Below are 23,036 nucleotides of genomic sequence, written 5' to 3' on the forward strand. Positions count from 1 at the left end.
TACTTTAATGAATGTTTACAAAGTGCTGGGCATTGTTCTTAGCGCTTCTGTGTATTATCTCACCTAGTCCTAAAAACAACCCTATTAAATAGTTACAAATCCATTGTAATAGTAAGAAAATTGAGGTGGAAAAGGAGAGAGACACATATACGACTTGCTTAAAGTTCTTTTCATTAGCAAGTGGAAAAACTGGGATTTGATACCATGGAATCTACTTGTTTTTGGTAGAGAACAAAAAGCAACACAAATAGTGAAATTTAGTTTTTTTTTAAATACGCAAATATGCCTAATAAAGATTATTTTAAAAAACAGATTTTAGCAGATTGACTAATCATCTAAAATATTTGGAGGAATTAAATTGGTTTAGCAGAACTACTAAAATTATTCTTTAGAAGACACATACCAAAGGAGTCAAATTAATATATGAAAGAGAGTTTATTTATCTATTTATGTATCTGCCTTGGTCTAGAAAAGACTAAAGATGGCTTAAAAGGGGATCATACTAATGTTCTGGAAAACATTCAAAATCTTAAATATATTACTCTCCCCAAAAGTTAGCTGCTTCCAAGCTTGACTTAATATTTTGCATGTTTTCTCTCCGTTGTTTTGTAAATATATTTGCTTCTCCTTTCTGTAATCGACGTCTGGCAGCTGATTTTTGCTGTTTCGTCAACTGACGTTTCACCTTCTGTTTCACCAATTCCTGGAAAGATTTCATGAATTAGTATTACTGATTACTGAACATTTTAATAAGGAGACAATATTCAATAAAACAAAGATTTACATTGTTAATATTTTTCATATTTGTTAACAAGCATGGATTTCTTAAATTCCAAACACTGACAGTACCATATGAACCACAACAAAATAAACCACAAATTAATGGTTATAAAATAGAAGAAATTAAATTCCTAATAGAAATACAGATTATAGCAAAAAGTAGTAGTCACAATTCTTTGAATAACAAACCACAACAGTGCCACCTAGTGTCCATGAGGAAAACTGAAAACAAAAACAAAAAAAATTTACCCAACAAGATAAAAAACTGCTTGTTCCTCGGCTTTTGAGGTAAAAGTAGACATGGCTTTGTAGTAGAAAATTATGTTTGAAAGCATTCACTACTGGCCAAAATTTATCCAAGAGTGCCTTCATAACTTCAGGTATAGAGACGACCTGATGGCAGCAGTTACATGGTAAAGTCTTCACACAGTTTCTGGGAGATGTAGAATGTATTCTCAGTGAATAATCATAACTTCAAATTATTTCTTATTAAGACCCAGGCTGCCAATGTCACTTACAAGATGAATAAAAGTTTGAATATTCTGCTCCCAATAATCTTTTCTTCCTCTGAAGCACTACAGCCTGTTATTTAATTGTATATACCCTTGTACCACCCTACTTATTTCCTAAAAAAGAAATAAACACTGCAAGCATTGAAGGAAAGGTCTCTTGTTAATATGCCCTACACTCTGCTAGGCACAAAGAAACATTTATTAAAACCTGTCAAGTTAAAAAAAATTAAAGAATAATCAATCTGAGGTAAAAATGGCCTAACTAGTCGGCTTATGTTTCTTGAATTGCACATGTGTATTATAAAACTTGGACCAGATGAGTTAAAAGCAGACTTTGCATTTTTACATAGGTAAGCAGACTACATTCAATTAACAGGCTTTAACAAGTCATCCCTCTTGATTTTAGTCTACTGATTCCCAATGGGAAAAAAGGTTAAGAAAATAAACAGATGGAACATTCAGTTTTCAATTCCCTGCAGGGGCTGATATCCCATGAGATGTAGTTCCCCAAACCCAGTAAGGCAGGAGACTTAGAAGGAACTGGTACCTCAGAAGTTTCAGAACTGAAAGCTGTAGGACTGGCTGAAAAGTTTAGAACAAGTATGACTGGGCTCTAGCACCCCTCCCTATCCTAGGAAGAAGACAGGCAATTATCATAGCCTACTCACCCCAGCAAGAGACCAGAACCCTGAATGAGAAAAACATCTTAACTACAACAAAGATAAGAGAGCAATACTTTCAAAATTCTGAAGGAAAATCATTTCCAAACTACAACTCGAACACTTAAAACTCCCAATCCAGTGTGAGAACAGGATAAAAAGACATTTTTAGCAATAAAAAGTACCACTTCTACCATTCACTCAAATAATTACTGGAATCAATACTGCCAAATAAAGAGATGGAACTAGAAAAGAGGCAACCAAACAAATAGGAAAGGAGAGATCATCCCAGGAAGACAACAGTAGAGCATGTACCACACTTAAAACCAGAGGAATTCAGAGGCCTCTAGAATATTTTCAAGAAAAAAAAATCAATTTCTTTTCTAAATATTCTGTGTGAATTTCCCCTTGGTTCTTCACTTTGATGAGACCACAGGATAATCATATCAAGAAGCTCAAGAAAATAAGGAAATAATGGATTATTATGCATGCTCCTCCTTCTAATCCAGGACAATTTATGAATCCTACAAGGTTAATTTTTTTCATGTTAAAAAAAAGTGGAAGGGGTGCCTGTGTGGCTCAGTAGGTTAAGTATCCAACTGTTGATTTCAGCTCAGGTCATGATCTCATGGTTCAGGAGTTTGAGCCCTGCATCTGGCTCCATGCAACAGTGTAGAGCCTGCTTAAGATTCTCTCTCCCTCTCTCTCTCTCTCATTCTCTCTCAAAAAAAAAAAAAAAAAAAGGCAGGAGAAAAATCTCATTTAGTATTTATTTTTTAAAAAACACTTGTGTATTATTTCAGGGAGTACATAAAAAATTAAACAAAAATAATGCATTTTGTTGATTCTGTTGTTTGGTTGTTGTGGGCCATATGTTTATTAAAAAGCAATATACCTAAATGTTTAATAAGAATTTGTTACATATTAGAAAGAACAGGGTTCACAGGTGGCAACTTTGCCAATAAATAGAGAACGACAGAAGTATTTATATGAAGAAAACATCTTACAATTACAGTTTCAAAGAACAGAGAAAATCTTTTACCATATAGGAAAATAATCATCAAATTAACAGAGGTAAAAAAATAAAGTTTCTTTTCTTATGACTTTTTAACAAAATGAAATGTGACCTCAAGGAAAAAAGGGAGACCAAATTTTCAAAAGAATGTAGAGTTAAGATCATCAATTTGTTTCCAATGATTAGAGGGAAATCTTTTTGATCAAGCTGGCTGAAGAGATCTTTTTCCTCTTAGAAGGCAAATTTGTATTTTATAATGCAATTCATTATAGGTTTGACCCCATCTTAAACTTTAAGTTCCTATTAGCTATAAAGGAAATGAGGTAAAGTCAAGACTTACAGACAATGTCAGTGTCATCTTTTATATACAAAAGACAGCATAACTTAGCATGAGTTAGTAATCTAAATTTTTCTTTATATGTGGTTGCCAATTTTATGCCACTGTAATTGTATAAAAGCACTTATGTTTGGAATCTGAGAAATCAAAGGAAAGAGTGTAAATAAAACTCAAGTATAGAAAATATCAAAGCCAAGGGTGGACAGACAATCATAAAGTGTGAGAAATTCTTAATAAAGACAGGTTGATAATACTTAAAGGGAAATTTTTATCTTTTAATATAATTAATAGATGTTTCAAAAATTCCAAACATTTATAGTTTTCATCTAGAATATCAAGTAAATTATAAGCTCAGCAGAAAAGAGTATATAAAAATCAATACATTTATAGAATTTCACTTTTATTTTGGTCTCACAACTCTGAATGTTCATATTATCAAGAAAGTTCCTAGAACCATTAAAAATGTGTTATGTTATAGAATACAGTATGTTCTTTTTAGCCTATCTTTTATAATTCTGATTTAATTTTGTAAATATCCCATATTATATCCATAGGACACACATTTTAACTTATTGGACAATATATATGAATTTGGAAATCATAAGTTCAGTAAAAACAAAATTCTTTTATTTTGAATTCATATTCCACATAATTTTATTTCTTCCTGGTTTTTTTTCTAAATTTTTTAATGTTCCCTTTTATTTTTTAAATTTTAACTCCATTTATTTTTGAGAGTGAGTGTGAGAGAGAGTGAGCAGGGGAGGGGCAGAGAGAGAGGGAGAGAAAGAGGGAGAAACAATGTCAAGCAGGCACCATGCTGTCAGCAGAGTATGATGCAGAGCTCGAACTCAAAAACCATGAGATCATGACCTGAGCTGAAACCAAAAGTCAGATGCTTAACCTACTGAGCCACCCAGGTGCCCCTTTTAATGTTTATTTTTGACAAAGAGAGAGAGAGACAGGAGAGCACTAATGGGAGAGGGGCACAGAGAAAGGGAGAGAGAGAATCCAAAGCAGCCTCTGAGCTATCAGCGCAAAGCCTGATGTGGGGCTTGAACACATGAACTGTGACATCATGACCTCAGCTGAAGTAGGATGCTCAGCCAACTGAGCCATCCAGGTGCCCCTATTGCCTCCTTTCTAACTTCTAAATTGATTTTCTTCTTTTGTTTATATTAAATGAAGTTATCACTAAAAACTGGTTTTAAGGATATGCAGCTTAATGGCTTTAAGTACAAGGGAAGTCCCCAATACACCAAGTATGTAATTTTATCTCTTTCCTTAAAATCTACAAAGGAAGTAAACTGATTCTTCCTCTTGGGCAGCCTGGAGAGTATGGCAGGCAGTAAAATCCAGGAGCTGGACTATTTGTGTTCACTATCCTGCACAGAAAATGTCCCTTAAGAAATTCTTTTGAACATTGCTGCTAAATGTCTAACAAAACCTTTAGGTCAAAAATTTTTAAATTACCTATTTTTCTCCTTCAAAATTTAGTGAAGCTGGCACATCTTCACACTGTAGCTGCATTGCTGTCAGTAGCTGGGAAATCTTGAGCAAAGTCATGTAACCTATCTGGGCCTCAATTTCCTCATTGTTAAAATGCAAGGACTAGACCATATCTTGAGTATCTACAATCCAACCAGGGTAGTGACCTAATCAACATTTGGAAAAGAATGAATAGTTACCGGAGGAATTGTTGAACAGCTTAAAACACTGCCCACAGAAGTAACACTCAGAGTTCTTGTTCTGTACTGTTTAGTATCTTCCATACTTTCTTCATCTCTAAAATTAAAACAAAGTCACAAATTACCTAATTTTTTATAGTTAATTATGTGTCATTTATACTTATCCTTACATAATAAAATATCGTTATATTTGAAATTTCTGTGAAGGTAAAACTCACACATTTCACAATTCAGCCCAATATATTAATAATTTCCATTTTTCAGCATTCTAATAGTCACCATCAAAACTGCAAAACGTTAGAATGTTTCAGCCATCAAAATTTGTTACCACTTCCCCAGAATTTATATCTCTTTTCCGCTAATCTCTTGTTCTTTCATTGAACTTTACACATATCTGCCTCTTACTTTTAAATTCTTAGAACACTTCCCTGCCATCTCCTAAACAACAAAAGATGTAATGGGACCAGAGGCAGTATTCTTAATCTGTATCATCTGCCCTGCTAAGGGAGAAAAACTGCAATGATGGAAACAAACTTGTTTTACACATTGCTCAAAGTTTTAATATATACAAAGTTTAAGACACTCAGACCATATTAACACCGAACAGTCAATATTTTTCAGCAACATCTCTTACCTTATGTTTCTACTCTGAATAATACAAATTTTGCCCAACATGTGTTTAAAGAGAACAAGTTATTCTGTGCTAAGACTCTTTAACCTCTGTAGATTTTCTTCAATTACTTAAAATCCTCAGTCCCTGCCACTCTTGATTTTAACTTATAATTTTAATTTTACAAATTTATTATTTGAGTTGTAATTGCCCCGAGACTCCAGATACAGTTTTACAGAAAAGGCACAAAATTTTCATGTTTTGTTTCACGATAAAACTCTAAAGACAGCCTTAGGATGTGCTGAGAAATGCCTAATAAATGTACTATTGATATAGTTTTGTCTTATTACTATTTTGAAATAATTAAAACTCCTTTCATGATTCAGGATAAACTATTCCAAATATAAAAATTAAATTTTTTATCTTTTGCTAAGTTCAGGCTGCTAATTCATTAATATTTGCAAGAAAAAAAAAACTCTTAGAAAAAAAAACATATAATGTTAAATAATTTTAACTATACATGAACAAATATTGATAGAAGGTTCAAAGTACCAGAGAAAATTCACTCTAAGTAGATATCTTAAAAGAGCACATTTACTACATGGTTACTGGACTACATATAAACCAAACACATATACAACTACAAAAATATATGAACATTCGTACATCTAGAACTTGACCAATTTACCAATTATTGTAAATAATTCTTTTAAAGTAATCAGTTTGCATTTTTAAGGCAGAACTGTTTAAAAACGAATCAATAAATTGCCGAGGATTAGGTCCATTGTAGAAGGTAATCTAAATTTTAACAATAAAAGGGTTATTTGCTTTCTCAGTTTTTAAACATAATGGGACAGAATACAGCTCTGTTATATCATTTGAAAAACAAGAACAAAAACGCCACTCACTTATCAGAATTGAAGAAAGTATAGGTCTCCACATTAAAATAAAAAAAAAAAATCAATCAACAGAAATCTATACCTGAAAGACCTGAATTCTTTGTTTACTGACGACAAGGCAATAAGATGAGGGCATGCATCTTCATAGTCTTCAGAGCTCATGGGGATTCCTCCTTGACCTGGTTTACCATTTTGCCTAGTGTCATTTTCAATTTTGTCTGTCTCCTCAGAACATTCAGTTACAGAATTGTTGTCAATAACTTGACCTTTTATTTCTTCTAAAGCTTGACTGAATTCAGGTAATTCAAAATTTTGTGCATCAGCACTCTCCTCTGACGAATCCTCTCCCTTTATTTGTTCAAGGTGTCCAGATGATATGCAACAGTAGTCAGCGGATTCATCTGCAGACTTCTGATCACTTTGATTTTTTGATTTATGAAATTTTGCTTTTTCTGACAACTCTTCATCAGAAGGTGAGAATTCAGATCCGTCTTCTGTTTCAGTATTTTCATCATCTGGACCTAATGGATGAAGCAATTCATCATCTGTCTGCATTTCCTTTGTGTAGCCGCTGGCAGAAACCTCTACATCAAGAGAGTCCTCCCTCCTAGAAAAAAGAATGACAAACATTAGGAAAAAATCTACCTGACATGGGTAAGTATTTATTATTCTGATAAATTATAATTCTGAAATGAGTTTAATAGTTAATGTATTTTTAAAGATTTTTCTTTGCCTAAAATGTAATAGTTAAATATACAAATATAAAAGATACATTTTTGTTGTCACTTAAGAACAAAATGACTATGGGGATGACTGCCTGGCTCATTTGGTTAAGAGTACGAATTTTGGTTTTGGCTCAGGTCACAATCTCAAGGTTTATGAGATTGAGCCCTGGATTGGGCTGTGCTTACAGTACAGAGCCTAATTGGGATTCTCTCTCCTTCTCTCTCTGCTCCTCCTGAGTTCGCATGTGTGTGTGCACATGCAAAGACTATTAATAGCAACAAATATTAGCAGAAAGGTTACAGAAACTTCAGTTGATAATGATTTAATAAATTGACTTTAATGGGCGCTAAAGATTTCTTCTTTGAAGTTCTATCATCCCAAAGCACAAAAGTGTCATAATTAAGAATATAAAATAAATGAAAAAGTTTTGCTTTGAAAATTTACATATAATTATGTTCCATGAATCAAGTAAATATAGCTTCTGTTCTGTATAAAGGAAAAACATAAACTCCAATATGAATAAAAGTTCGTGAATTTATAAGAAACTAAATGTGTTACTCCCCTAAAATTCACAAACATAGCCTTAATAGACCAAAGGCACAAAGGCAGGATTTTCTAGTTTTTAAGTTTCATTTATACACTAGACAGCAATGATACTCAACAATGATTATGTGTCAATGGTTACTATTTGGAAATTTTTTAGATGAAACTGTTAAACTTTTCAGAACTAAGTAAATCAAGTATTATTTATTTATTTTTATTTTAGAGAGAGGCAGAGAGGGAGGGAGGGAGGGACAGAGGGAGACAGGGAGGGGGAAAGGTAGAAGGAGAGAGACAGGGTGTCAGAGAGAGAGAGAGAGAGAGAGAGAGAGAGAGAGAGAGAAAGAAAGAGAGAGAATCCTAAGCAGGCTCCATGCTGAGGTCTATCCTACGACCTTGGGATGATGACCTGAGCCAAAATCGAGTTGGATGCTCAACTGACTGAGCCATCCAGGTGCCCCAATAAATCATATATTTAAACAGTTTTTATTATTTTAAACAAAGCAGAGTACAAACCTGATATCACTAAAAGTTGGGTAAAGCTCACTTTCATAGCTGAAACGTTTCATGAAGAAATCTCTAATGCATTTAACATCTCTGTCAAAATACCTGCAAAAGGAAGAATCATTTTTGATATAGCCTTTGTTGCTCATGTTTTTCCTCATTAGCCAATGACAATATACTTATTAATGATATTGCTAATCATTATATGAAAAAAGATGTTACTCACAAGAAAGAAAAGAGACAAATCAGATGCCAGTGTGTTTGGAAAACAAAAACAAAACAAAAAAGCAGAGGAACTAATAGAAAATATAAGGTTTCAAAGGCATATGGTCCCTATAGTTAGAAAACTAGAGGCCTTCCCATACTGTAATAGATATACTAAGTGAAAATAACATGCATCTGAATCTCAGAAAAAAAAGACTGGGTCTACAGTTAGGGGCAGGTTTCCACTTTTCCTTTTTAGTCTCCAGCCTGTCTGGTTATACTTCTCATCAGCTATACCCACTAGAACCCCATCTACAAAAGCTTAAAGACGAAACAGATTAGTGACACATAAGAAAAAGTTTGGGGACCATTAAATTATGTTTATATACCTTTATTATCCATTAGCTAATTTGCAAGAACATCCAAGAGAGATAAATAATGCTGTGGTTTATAAACAATGATCTGAAGACACGCTAATCTGGACCAATGGTAGAAGGACCTATATCAGGTTGCTTTTTTAGGCCACCATAAAGCAGTGGGAACAGATTAAATTCTCTAGGTTTCTAGATAAGGGAGAATTAAGAAACAGGGTCACACAGAATTCACTATCTGCTTGAATATTAATATTTCAGAGAAAGTCTGGAAACAGATAATGGTGCTAATCTTTCCTAATTTTAGGGCACCCAGGGAAAAACCTCAGTAAATTAAAAATTATCTTTTTATTTATGTCTATGTTTCATCTAATTAGACAAACTCTCAAAATCTTCAAAAGCAGACATAGGTCTTTTTATAATTATTTATTAATTAATTTACATCTTAATTTCTGCTACATAGTACAACTCCTTTACCCTAGTACTTCTCCATTAAATAGCAAGTTAAATCATACTGTTTCCCTACAGAATAATGCAGCCTACACTTTGAATATCACAATTTGTCACCGTTTCCTTCTCTACTTCTGGTGGTTCCTGAATATTCTTTCATTGTGTGACTGTTACCCCACAGTAATAAAAATGGTGATGAGTCATCATCTAAAGATATGTTAAACACTCAAACACCAGGTGTTAATCTATTAATATTTTTTGGTTAAAAATATTCTTTAAATTTATATTTAAATGACATCTTCTTTTTCTGGAATAAGTATAGACATTTTCTTATGAAAATCTGTAGGAAGAAAAGTTTGAACACAAACTGGTTTGAGTTCAAACTTTCCAAGAATTCATACACTCTTATTTGTAAATGATAGCGATTGTTATCTTCAGGAGAAAGGAGAAGTTTCTCATAACTTGGAAAGGAAGGTAAAAAATATTCAGCTTTGATTACAATCAATTACGTCACGAAATACAAAGTAAAATATTGTCATACTTCATAACTTGGCTGGCTTACATGGTTAAGTAATGTGAAGAGTAAGATTACCACAGTATATAAAGAGATTCTGCCCTATGTTAGGGATGAGGTTTTACATGAGTTTTTCTCTTTTTTTTTTTTTTAAAAATTTTTTTTTTTCAACATTTATTTATTTTTGGGACAGAGAGAGATAGAGCATGAACGGGGGAGGGACAGAGAGAGGGAGACACAGAATTGGAAACAGGCTCCAGGCTCTGAGCCATCACCCCAGAGCCCGACGCGGGGCTCGAACTCACGGACCGCGAGATTGTGACCTGGCTGAAGTCGGACGCTTAACCGACTGCGCCACCCAGGCGCCCCTACATGAGTTTTTTTTATAATGATAAAATAAAAACTAAAAATGATAGGAGAGATATTCTTGGTCTGGTAACTGAGTCCACTTCAAGATCATAATTTTTACTAAGGTCATCATGATTATAAAATTATGCTTGGTGAAACACTCTTGGAGCAGAGAGAGGATGGGGTCCTAGGGTTCCCTTCTATATGTCTCTACTTCTGGGCAGACTTTGTTTTAAAAATTGGGCTTCCACATAAAAGTCTGTTTGAATAAAAGTTTGCTGAACTTTCCACCTAAGAAAGTTTGACTTTCAGAAGTCTGTCCGATTACACAAGTAATTCAAATTCTTTTGATGGTTTATAAAGCAGGCAGTTTCTTCAGATTTCCCATGTACAGCAAAAACTTAATGACTAGGTTTTAACAACTGGATCAAAGTACATTTTCTCCCCTTTAAAATACTGAGGAATAAGATAGGTTCTCTTAGGGGGGGAAATCCTAATTTGTATCCTTTAATAAAAGAACAAATTTTTAGACCATCAACATCAGTCACTTCAAACCAGTTATTGAGCCAAATCACGGTATTACAAAGTTAAAAAAAATTAAGAAAAAAATGACTGCATCACACGTAAACACACCCATATCCAGAATCACTTTTAGCATATACCATTCAGCATTGTGATGAGAAGTTGAAACCATCTGTGGAAAATCAATCATGGTGATGTGGTCATCTTTATCCAAAATGAGATTGAATTCATTGAAATCTCCATGAATCAGTCCATGATTTGCAAGTTTGACAATTAGGTCCATAGCTTCATCATATACAGATGCAGGGTCTTCAACATGGTGTATCTGACATCTGAAAGTGTGAAAACAGGTTATTTATATTCATTTATGATTTTCATGAAAGCAGGCATGCGTATTATTTTTTCCATTTCTTAATTCCCTATCAGCTTTCTCTTCATTTCTATTAGCACACAGACAAGATGTAACAGCTCCCACATATTAAAAAAAAAAAAAAAAAAGCCACACCCTGTCTCAACTCTATATTCTCTTTCTACTACACACTTTCGTGGATAATTACAGCCCAACTCCTCTACATGTACTTACTTCATTTTTTCCCTCCCATTCTAATGAACTCATTTTAAACAGGTTTTCATCTACTTCGTTTGAATGCAATAGGTAGAGTCAAAACTACCAATGATTTCCATGTTGCTAAATCCAGTGGTCAATTCAGACTTCATCATATGCGGTCTCTCAGTTAACCTCTTCCCCTCCGCCCCCCGCCCCGCACCCCCGCTGAAATGCTTCCTTCACTTGACTCTTGGTACACCAACTCTTCAGGCTGTCCTCTTTCCATGTTTATCATTCCTTCTCAGTCTTTTTCACTAGTTTTTCATCTTTCCCCAGACGTTTAAATTTTGGAGCTCAAAGGTTAATACTAGGAGCCTTTATTTAGAATAATTCTTGGTGATCTCATTTACGCTGTTGGCTTTAAAGACCTCAATCTAGGGGCGCCTGGGTGGCGCAGTCGGTTAAGCGTCCGACTTCAGCCAGGTCACGATCTCGCGGTCCGTGAGTTCGAGCCCCGCGTCGGGCTCTGGGCTGATGGCTCAGAGCCTGGAGCCTGTTTCCGATTCTGTGTCTCCCTCTCTCTCTGCCCCTCCCCCGTTCATGCTCTGTCTCTCTCTGTTGCAAAAATAAATAAACGTTGAAAAAAAAAAAAATTTAAACACCTCAATCTATACTTCTCTGAACTCCAAGCCATCTCAAACTTAAGCATGTCCCATACTGAACCTCTGATTCTATCCCATCCTCTAACTCCAAGCTGCTCTTCCTGCAGTCTTTCTCATTTCTGTAAATGACAACTTTGTACCTCCAATTAATTTGTTATTCAGGCCCAAAATCTTGGTGTTATCCTTGACTTTCCCTTTCTTCATATTGATATCCAATCCCTAACAAATCGTGTTGGTTCTACCTGGAAAACATATTCAGAATCTAACCACTTTTTATCACCTTCACATCCACAACTCTGATCTAAACAACCATCATCTCTTGACTGGATTATTGCAATAATTTCCTAGCTTTTCTTCCTAATTCTGTCCTTGTCACCTTTCAATGTATTCTCAAAACAAAAGCCACAGCGATTCTATTAAAACATTAGTCACATCATGTCTCTTCTCAGTTCAAATTCCTCCAATGGATTCCTATCCAAAACAAAATAAAAAAGCCTTGTGCTATTGCTACAATGACAACGACACTGCAATATATAAACATATGAAATCAACATGCTGTACAATTTAAATTTGTATGTCAAATGTACTAAAAAGGAAACTAAAAGTTCCTTGCAATTGCCTACAAACCTTAAATGATCTAGTCCCCTGTTGCCTCTCTGATCTCATCACTTTTTATCTCTGCCCTCATCCACTCAACTCCAGCCACACTAGCCTCCTCACTGCTTCCTGAACATGCAGGCATGCTCCAATCCCAGGATTTATGTACTTTGCTGGTGCCTCTGTCTGGATCTCTTAGATATCTGCATGGTTTTCTCTCTCACTCATTTTAGGATTATGCTCAAAAATACTTTATCAATGAGACTCTTCCCGACCATTTCATGTAAAATAGCAGTTTCCTCCACTCACCTCAGTACTCCCTGTCCCCTTACCTACTTTATTTTTATCTATAACATTTTCTACCATCTGATAATCATGTATTTCCTTGTTTAGCTATTTACTGCATGTCTCTTTCTATCAGAACATAAACTCTATGAAGGCAGAGATTTTGTTCACTGGTAGGCCTACTAAAACAGTGCTTAGTATATACTAGATTACTAATAAATACATGCTGAATAAATTACAGAGATTACAAAATTCATACTATCAGAACAAAATTGAATTTTTAATTTGCATGTGAGACTATTGCTTTGTGGTAATTTCTAACCTTCCAGAAGCAATATTTCATTTAATTAAAAATATTTTTTGAAAACTAAACCTTACATTTATTTATTAGAATCCAGAGTTTCAAGAATAATAAATACTTACAGAGGATAGCCACTTACGAGTTCCATTACCACTGCATGGCGATTATAATCAATCGGTTTTGGGACTGGAAATTTCCTCTCATACAATGCCTAAAATATAGCAAAAATAGGTATAAACTAAAGAAGAGGTCATTAATATTTAGGGTAAAATAAAAGTAAACATACCTGCCCACAACTAGAAGAAACATACAAGATTTTACAAAATTACACGTGATTATTTATGGCTTATTCACAGCACAAAATGAGCTACACATAAAATAAAATTTTAAACCAGTTAACAATTCACTTTTTCACCAAACGCTAATTTACTGAACATTTACTAAATATTATACATGGTGCTAGGGTTACAGAAATGAATGTAAAAAAGCCTGTCCCCAAGAAGCCTATAATCTCCTAGGATATACCCTCTTCATTTTATTTATTTTTTTATTATACTTATTATTTTTTAATCTTTATTTTAATTAGGCTCCATATCCAATGTGGGGCTTGAACTCATGATCAACAGTCACACTCTCTACCAACTGAGCCAGCCAGGCACCCCAGGATATATCCTCCTATTTTTTTACATTTCTGCCATCAATTGGGAGTGTGCTTAAAAATTCAAATGGAAATAAACTGTGAGTGAGGAAATACTCTTGTCTTCTGGCAGATGAGAAAATGAAATATCCCAAAAGATCAGGTATTGTAGCTTACAGAGCATTGACCTTTTTCTTCAGACCACAATATACAATGTAAATTATGTAACAAATATACACAGTAGTAGTCTGAGTCATATTACTTCAGATCATCCATAAATCCATCTTTTCTTAACTTCTTATGCTTAACTTCTTCTACCTTTTGCTTACAAAGTCCTGTTATTACTTCCTCCAAAATATGTTAGGTTTATGCTCTCTGCAATTTGGAATGTTACCATTTGAAAGTAGGCCTTTGTTATTTATACCTGATTGCTCTAACAGTGGTTCTAGCTCTTGCCACCATAACTAACCTTTATTTTGAGTACCAATACCAAACTAAAATACTTAGGTCAATGCTCCATTCAGAACAATCTACAATGTTTATAAATATTGATTTCAGTCTCAACAACTTTTCCTAGTTTTCAGAACTCTCTTTAATCCACATATCAGGTCCTAGTTTTCCCAATACTCTTTTTAAAAAATATATATATGTATATATTATATTTATATTATAAACATAATATATATAATAAGTCTATGTAATATTTATATTACACACAATATATTACATATATAATATACACATATATAATATATAATGTAAATATATACTACATATAATATATACATGTCTATTATTTATAATATAAATATAGACACATATATAATATATATATAATACATATTATATATGATATACGTGTATATAATGTACATATATAATGATCATTTATTTTTGAAACAGAGACAGAGACAGAGGGTGAGCAGGGGAGGGGCAGAGAAAGAGAGAGACACAGAATCTGAAGCAAGCTCCAGGCTCTGAGCTGTCAGCACAGAGCTCCTTTGCAAACAACACTGTCTTACTATCTTATCCTTAGAGACAAATCATATGCATGCTTCATGACTCTACTCAACTCCTACTTGCTTTATGAAACCTCTTTCATCAACTATTCTACTTTACAGAAGTTTCTCTAAGCTTAACATATAATTTAATTTTAAAATGTTTCTTTATGTATATTTGTGTTATATTCCCAACTTATAGATGCTTGACTTCATTACTTATTCCTTTGGTAGCCACACCTTCAGCCCACCCTATGCCAGGTACTTAATACAGTGTGGTAGGCATACAATTCATACTCCGTACATATTTATGAATAGGGCTAATTTCATAAAGCATTTATTTCCTATCTTCCTTGCTGAGGAACTGAACTCCACTCCCCAAAGATTTTTGTTTGTTTGGCTTTGAAGATTTTTTTCAGTACAAGTAGTTCTGAACATGCTTTGGCAGCTCAATAGCATATAACCTTAACTACTGTCATAATGGTCTAGCTCTTGCACTATGGCTTACTCCCTAATCTTATTTTATCTAATTAAATTTAATCTTACTCCCTCCTAGGAAAAAAGAGAATAAATTTAAGGAGCTATTGATGCACAGTCTGCTTCTATTCTAGTATCTTCATATAAACATCTGAGAAAACACCTAATACAGTTTTAGGAAAATGTGTAATAATCTCTACCAAACTGCTTATTTACTGAATATTATAAGATACAAACCATTAGTATATAAGACAAGAAACACATAACATGTATGGTATCAGTATCAGCTATTTACATTGTCTTCAGAATTCTTCCCCCATAACTACTAAAAATTTAAGCACATGAATTAACCTACTCAACACCAAAATGCAATTTCCAAAACTTTCATTTACAAATCACATACTATAGCATTATGTATGTAAATTATGTACATATGTATGTATGTACTTTTAGTAAACTCCATACCCAATGTGGGGCTCAAACTCATAACCCGGAAATCAAGAGTTGCATGCTCTTTTGACTGAGCCAGCTAGTGCCCCGAGGGTGACTTTTAATAATGTAAAATTTTAAAAAGTGAAGTTAAGTAGTAACAAATAAATACTACTGGAGAATAATAAAAATACAGTATTATTTTCTGTTTAATTTAAATGTTATCGAAGATATATATTTTGATTATTTTTTTTTTTTTAATTTTTTTTTCAACGTTTATTTATTTTTTTGGGACACAGAGAGACAGAGCATGAACGGGGGAGGGGCAGAGAGAGAGGGAGACACAGAATCGGAAACAGGCTCCAGGCTCTGAGCCATCAGCCCAGAGCCTGACGCGGGGCTCGAACTCACGGACCGCGAGATCGTGACCTGGCTGAAGTCGGACGCCCAACCGACTGCGCCACCCAGGCGCCCCTATATTTTGATTATTAAAGAAACTTAACAAATATATTCTGAACTTAATTTTGAAGTTAAAAGATGAAAACCTAAAGATTTTTACCATTCCTAATATGCATGCAAATTTGTACATCAACATTTCTTCTCCATTAAGTGAAGGAAAGGTACTAGTCAACTTAGCTGAGACACTAAGGTTTCTACAGATAATCACTAAAGGTAATTCCCTGGGGTTTTCAACTGGAGACAAACATATGCATATTTATGTATACTAAATGGATACATATTCACACACACACTTTTGTGAGGCAATTACATCACTAATTACTTAAAGCTGTTAATTTGCATTGTAATACCTTATTAATACTGTAGAATACTTGTTGCCTTTATGCATTAATAACGATTAAAAATGCCTTCACATAGGAAAAAAAATCACCAGAAAAACAAATAACAAAAATAATTAACAGTTAAAACTAAGTGTAATGACTGGGACTGGGGGTAGAGAGATGTGGGGAAAATAGACTGGTAAATGTCACTACGTCCTTTCAGTTACATGTATTATTTGGTTAAGAGACATAAAATTATTTACAAAATACCTTCATGTAAGCAAATTCTTTCATGGCAGAGAGACGAGATAAATAAAGCCAAGACATGTTATGCCTGTGTTTATGATAATCACGCTTGTTTTTCAGATTTCGAAAGGAGGTTCTTCCCAGCCTATGAAGCTTTAATGCAAATTGCTGCCCTTCTTCATTTGCAACAACGTAAATATCTAGAGCCAAGATGTAAAAAAGAGCATTATTAAAAAAGTTCACTTGTAATTTCCTAATTTTGATTTTATTTACATCAATTATATCTTTCCTAATAACCACGAATACTTACTACTCAGCAAAATTATTTTAACTGCAATCCAAAATAAAATGACATGTATTAATATCTACTACAAAAGAAAAGAGGGATGTTGTGTGTCAAAGGTTATTACTTCCAAAGGTGCTCAACACTCAATTCAATTTAGTGGGAAAAATGTAATTGTCTTTTAGCATCCTACACGTATAAGCAATTTAATATCTTCTTTTTCAACAACACAAAGTTCAATTCTTTAACTGCTTCAATAAATAATATTCAGTTGTTAGAATATAATCCTATAGTAATCAGAATGGAGATATTCCCCTAAGTATTCCAATTATCAATAAAAGTCGGTATTTGTTAATACTGACATTTAAAACATGTCCTAATTATTCATAAGGATTTTAATTATTACACATCAACAAACTATCTCTCACATTGGCAGGATTATAAACTGGCGTAAACTTTTGAAGGGAAATCTGATAATATCAAAAATTTAAATGTACTAACTTTTGTGCTAATAATTCAATTTCTAAGACTGTATTTACAAATTTATTTGTACATGTGCACAGAGGCATGTGTACAAGGGTGTCTACCACATCATTATCTACAAAAGAAAAGGTGAAGTAACATAAATGTCCATAACAGCTGGGACTGGTAAATTCAATTACAGAGCACACATACCATGTAATACTCTACATAACTATGAGAAAGATCTATCTGTTAACATGAAATGATATCAGAAATGCATCCAGGGACACCTGGCTTGCTCAGTCAGTATGGTATGGGACTCTTGATCTCGGGGTTGTAAGTTTGAGTCCCACATTGGGTGTAGAGATTACTTAAAAATAAAATCTTAAAAAAAAAAAAACCCAAATCAAATGAATCAAATGGAAAAAAATCAAGTAATATTTGCTTTTACCTGTGATTAAAAAGATATATATGTGTATATATACATATTTTCAGTGCATTATATACTATTATTTACATAGACTATTCCAAGAAGGATATATAAGACAGCAGTCAACAGTAACAGCTTTCAAAAGTATGACAACAGATGGAGACCTGGTTAGGATAAAGTTTTACTTTTTATTTTACTTTCTTTTGTACTATTTATGATTTATACAGTGAAGTTCTTATAAACAAAAAAATGTTATTTTTTAAATGAAAAAATGGGACATAAGAGGCAGCCTATCTAAAAAGAGGTGTTAAATTACCTCATTTTACACATTTCTCTCTCTCTCTCTCTCTCACACACACACACACTGCTGTATTTAGCAATCTTGCATTATGTATTTGTTCAATGCTATTTTAGAATGCTTTTTTCTGTGTTCTACACATACTTAATTTTGCCATATTTCTGCGGTAGAAAAATGTGTTGTAGCTTTTAGTCACTGTCTTCTAATACTTCCTTGTGTTACATATTTTAACTCTTACAAATGTCCATTATAACATATAAAAGAACAAATAATATATTTGCCAAAGATGTCAGTTATTAGCGGAAAATGAATTCTTGGTATAACTGAATTTTCAATGAGAGACTTATGAAAAACAATAACCTACCAAACTAAGAGTAATTTCATCAACTTTACTGCTTCCAACTAACTTTTCAATTCACTGCTTAGCTGAAAAAAATGGAAAAATTTAAAAGATATGTTTTCTCAGGGCACCTGGGTGGTTCAGTTGGATAAGTGTCTGACTCTTGGTTTTGACCCAGGTCATGATCTCATACTTTGGTTCATGGGATGCAGCACCACATCAGGCTCTGTGCTAACAGTGGCAGAGTCTGCTTGGGATGTTCTCTTTCACTCTCTCTCTGGTCCTCCCCCTGCTCATGCTGGCAGGCGCACTCTCTCAAAATAAATAAATAAACATTAAAAAAAAAAAAAAAAAAGATAATGCTTTCTCAAAGAGAAATATAAAGAGAAACTAAAGCAAAGAAAATGAGTTCAGTAGTACTGTTAGCACTTACCAGATTCTTTGCCAACACCTATCTGGTTTCCAACAGATTCAACTACCTGTCTAGAAGAAAGTGTTTTCAAAGCTAGGTAATCATATCCTGCATTTGTCAACCGATAGCCCTGGACAGCTAGACAAAATAAAATGAGAAAGACTGTATTTTAGTTACATCGCACAATCAAGTCACATTAATTCAAGTCATGAGAAGAATTTAAACAGTAAGAAGTCTTAGCTGAAAAGATTAGCTTACCCAGTCCTATGAGTTTGGCATTTCTTCCTATAATTTGTATTTTCTCTCTAGAGAGGTGTTACTCAAAGCACAACTCACAGACTGACACCAGTCTATATGTACTACTAGTTTGTGATAAGACACAGAAACTGAATGAAGTGGTTAAGTTCAGTATTTTTTAAATCACTTTCACCAAGCTTTTTTTTTTTATGTCTTTAGCTCCAATAAGGAATTTGTGCCTGTATTTTATCAGTTTTTAAATTTCATTTTCCTAGTAATTACTTTTTAACTGTTATTTTATAATAAAGTATGGCTCCATGGCAGGTTGAAAGAAACAAACTCATTCCTCACCATGGATAATTTGAGAGTTAATGCTCTAGAGTCCTGTGGCAAATTTTCCAAAGATTGTGGCAACAATTATCTCTATCCTATTTGCTCTTCTGCAATTGGAATTTGTTATGAGGAGATAGAGACTATTTCTTTACTCTGTTTATCTGGGTGGGCCCTGTGACTACTCTAATAAAACATGGTAAAAGTATGTGGGTTTTCGGGTCTAGATAGAGTGCTTTGCTGTTCTCGCAACTTTGATTTTCTACCTTTTTAAATGCCTGCTCTGCAAATAAAATAAAACAAAATAAAATAAAATAAAATAAAATAAAATAAAATAAAATAAAATAAAATAAAATAAAATAAAATAAAATGACTGCTCTGGGGAAAGCCAGTTATATGAAAAATCACAAATGGTGCCATAAATACTTACTTTTGGTACGCTCCCAAGCTATGAGTTTATGTTTCACTAATTCTCTTAAAACTTTATTACAGCCACCATGTTTAAGGCTGGCTATAGAAGCAACCAAACTGCAGGGAACTATTTCATGGTTCTTCATGCCCATTTCAACCTGAAATTAAAGGAATTATATGCAATCATAATCAACACAGAGCTACTATCAAAACCTTACTAAGAAGTTAACTTCTCCTTCAAATTTCTCTGATCATGCAGTTCCCCAACCAATTGGAGACATAAGTGATACCTTCTCTGGACATATATTAAATCATAATTTGATATATAATCACTGATATTCATATTCTGCCTCTACTAAACTATACAGGTAAAAACTGTGAGTGCTTAACAATTACTGACATGTGGCAAATATTAAGATATTTGTTGACATCTAAATGTTTATCTGTAAAAACTATAGGTAGTCCAGATATTTATTAAAAAGGTATTTAACATGAAAGTACCATGCAGGAATAGTGGAAGATAGAAAAATATACACAAATAACTCTCAACTCTTTGGAGAATTTATTATCTAATAGTGTAAATAAGAACCGATACATCTAATTTTATTAGAAGGCAAGAAACAGTAAGTGCTAAAAAAGAAGTGGCTCAGGGATGAACAAAAATAATTCTAGCTGAGGGGGATCAGTTTCAGGAAGAAGTGGCACTTGAGACTGACTGTGAGATGCAGAAAAACAGAAAAAGTACACAAGGGAATATCAGAGAAAGACAAAAGATTTGCACATGGCACATATGTAAGGCAGTACAGAGCACAACAACAGCTAGTACAGTGGTAGCTCAGATGCGATATTGAGTTCATGAAAGGAAGGCTGTAAAATGCTTTTAAGTAAATATAAAAAGCCTTGAAATGCAGACCAAAGAGTTTCAGATTTCTTTTTGAGAAACAATGGACCCCCTTGAAGGGTTTACATACGGGTGATATATGAACAGAGATTTTTTAAGGACACTAATCAAGTTCTGGGAGGTCCTTCAAACAAAGATGTTTAAGGTAAAGTGGAAAGATACATCTATACTCAGTAATGAAGTCACAATTAAAGGGAAAAAATTGTCAATTATTTGATAGAGGTAACAGATAAAGCTGCCAAGTGGATGTGATCATCAAGTAAAAGATAATGGAAGACAAAGGAGGGTTGAGAAACAGAATTTGGGGGGAAGTTCACATTAAAAAGTAAGGGCAGCCAGTCAAAGTAGGGTTATTGATGTAGAAGGCGACTGAGAAGTAAAGGAAGAGAGAGTCAAGGAAAGGTGGCCACTGATAGCAAGGATGGTAAGACTCAACTGAGACTGAAATATTCTATTTAATGAGTAGGTCATTCCTTGGTGAGCCTTAAAGAAGAGTTTAAAATATCACAGAAGTCAAGTTTTGGAAGATAAATCTGGCACTGTTTTGATGTCCCAATCAAAACCTCGTACCTTAACTCATTTTCCGTGCTTTGTTCCATCTCTCCTAGTCTCTAACATTCTTTCTCTTGACTCCCCTATTTCTGTCAGAGGCATTAAAGATTAAGTGAACATGCTGATGAAGCAAAGAAGGAAGGTTATCTACCAGAAGTGACAGATGTATAGAGAAAGTACAGCTGAATTAAATAATCTACGGGAAGAGAAACGTGTCTTCCAAACTTCATAATGAATTTGCATTTGACAGTTTAATCCTTAAGTATTGCCTATTTAAGCAAAAGATGGTATCTTCTAAAAAAAAGTCATTGTTTTATTCTGGGAATGCCTAATCTATGTGTTGCTGATATTTGTGCCATAAGACTATGACCAGTAAAATCAGTTTTTGTCACTTCCCTGTTTAAAACATTCAGTGGACTACGCCATTTACCGAAGGCATCGATGCGCCCCATCCCAAACGTGCACAAAGTCTCTATTCTATTATTCTCGTTATCATCTCCGTAGCACTTAATATCTGATACTATCCTCCTTATTTATTTATTTATTTATTTATTTATTCGTTTACTCGATGATCTGTCACTCTTGTCTCGTACCCCGGTGAATTCCCTAAGATTGTCACTAAAAACCAGATAAATAAGCGTTGAGTGAATGAAACTGAATAAATGCTATGTAAGTGAATCTGGGAGTGAGGAACTCAGTGCTATCAATTCTCAAGAGTCTTAAACTCTTGCTCGGGTGGTGGGAAGCCGAGCGTTCAGAGGCTTTCCAGGCCACAGAGATGCAAGTGTGGCTCTGGAGTACAAGACGGGAGCAGAAAGGAAGGAAATGATTAGAAGAGGGGCCTCTGCTCTGTTTTAGGGGAGACGAAATCTTCCGACCAAAAGCTTCTGAAACACCCGACTGTCGGGTCTTTTCCCCGTGCCCAGTCTGGGTCTCTTTGGAGGGCCTACAGCGTGCTCAGCTGAGAGCCGAGTTCGAGGAGCAGAGAAAAACCGCGGTGGGAAAGGACAGGGGACAGGGAGAAACGGCGAACTTCTTACCGCGGTCAGAACCCTGAAGTCATCCCGGCTCATGTAACGTAACTTGGCCACATTCACTCGCCCCATGGCGGCCCAAGATCAAGCCACAAGTCTCCCTCACAACAGATGAGGAGCACAAGGTAAGCCCACACACCAGTCTCTCTCAAGCCTCTCCACCGCCGCCGCCGCCGCCGCCGGATGGTTCGCGCATGCGCTGATCCTTCCTGAAGGTCCTTGTTAATAAATAGAAGAACTAGTCTGGCGTGGGAAAATGAAATGCCTTCTGAGTTTTATGATGCATATAGTATGGGTCAGTGCAGAGTATTTTTTGTATAGTGACTTTTTCATGTAAACTAACGGACTTCAAAAATTCTCTACAGTATTTCCTTTTATTTTTCATATCTGTCAGGATTGGCTGCCTAAAGGACACCATCCGTCTGTAACAACAGAATGGCAACTTAACGGGAGGAGCAAAATTTTACCCACAAACAGCAATTCCTCCTTTAAGGCAAAGTGAGTTCCAATAAGGGTGGTTGGAAAATGAACCGAAGCGCGCTTAAAAGTAACAATAGTAATTATACAGACATGCCTCCCCTAACAGGACCTGCTGAGAAAAGAGGAAGGCGTGGCTAGAGTGAGAACTCCGTGCGTTTGCTCAGTATTGGTTTTAGGTTGGTGCTCGAGAGTCGGGAGTGCGCTTGCGCCTGGCGGGGGTGGCGTTTAGGCT

The 23,036-nt window shown here is 34.6% G+C and overlaps 1 protein-coding gene across 1 annotated transcript; it reads right to left on the reverse strand.

The window, feature by feature from the left end:
• Positions 1-416: 416 nt before the first annotated feature.
• RIOK2 (RIO kinase 2) lies at positions 417-22,485 on the reverse strand. The gene is made up of 10 exons (XM_047089552.1): positions 22,331-22,485; positions 19,857-19,995; positions 18,881-18,997; positions 16,659-16,834; positions 13,191-13,279; positions 10,817-11,008; positions 8,280-8,372; positions 6,580-7,104; positions 4,989-5,085; positions 417-703 (listed from the first exon to the last, which is right to left on the reverse strand). Exons 1-10 carry the CDS (start codon positions 22,394-22,396, stop codon positions 539-541), a joined length of 1,659 nt encoding a protein of 552 aa, XP_046945508.1. The 5' UTR covers positions 22,397-22,485; the 3' UTR covers positions 417-538.
• Positions 22,486-23,036: the final 551 nt, after the last annotated feature.

This window comes from Lynx rufus, unplaced genomic scaffold (assembly GCF_022079265.1).
Source record: "Lynx rufus isolate CCGP_SWC_20201006 ecotype Redwood Valley unplaced genomic scaffold, mLynRuf1.p SCAF_1, whole genome shotgun sequence".
Taxonomy (NCBI): Eukaryota; Metazoa; Chordata; class Mammalia; order Carnivora; family Felidae; genus Lynx; species Lynx rufus.

What these genes read in the sequence shown, in the direction of transcription:
- RIOK2 (XM_047089552.1), bottom strand. Translation starts at nt 22,396, where the DNA reads ATGGGGCGAGTGAATGTGGCCAAGTTACGTTACATGAGCCGGGATGAC. An exon ending in AGCTTGGGAGCGTACCAAAA is followed by an intron (nt 18,998 to 19,856) that starts GTAAGTATTTAT and finishes TATTTTGTCTAG; the next exon opens with CTGTCCAGGGCTATCGGTTG. An exon ending in TCTCATCACAATGCTGAATG is followed by an intron (nt 8,373 to 10,816) that starts GTATATGCTAAA and finishes TTCCTTTTGCAG; the next exon opens with GTATTTTGACAGAGATGTTA.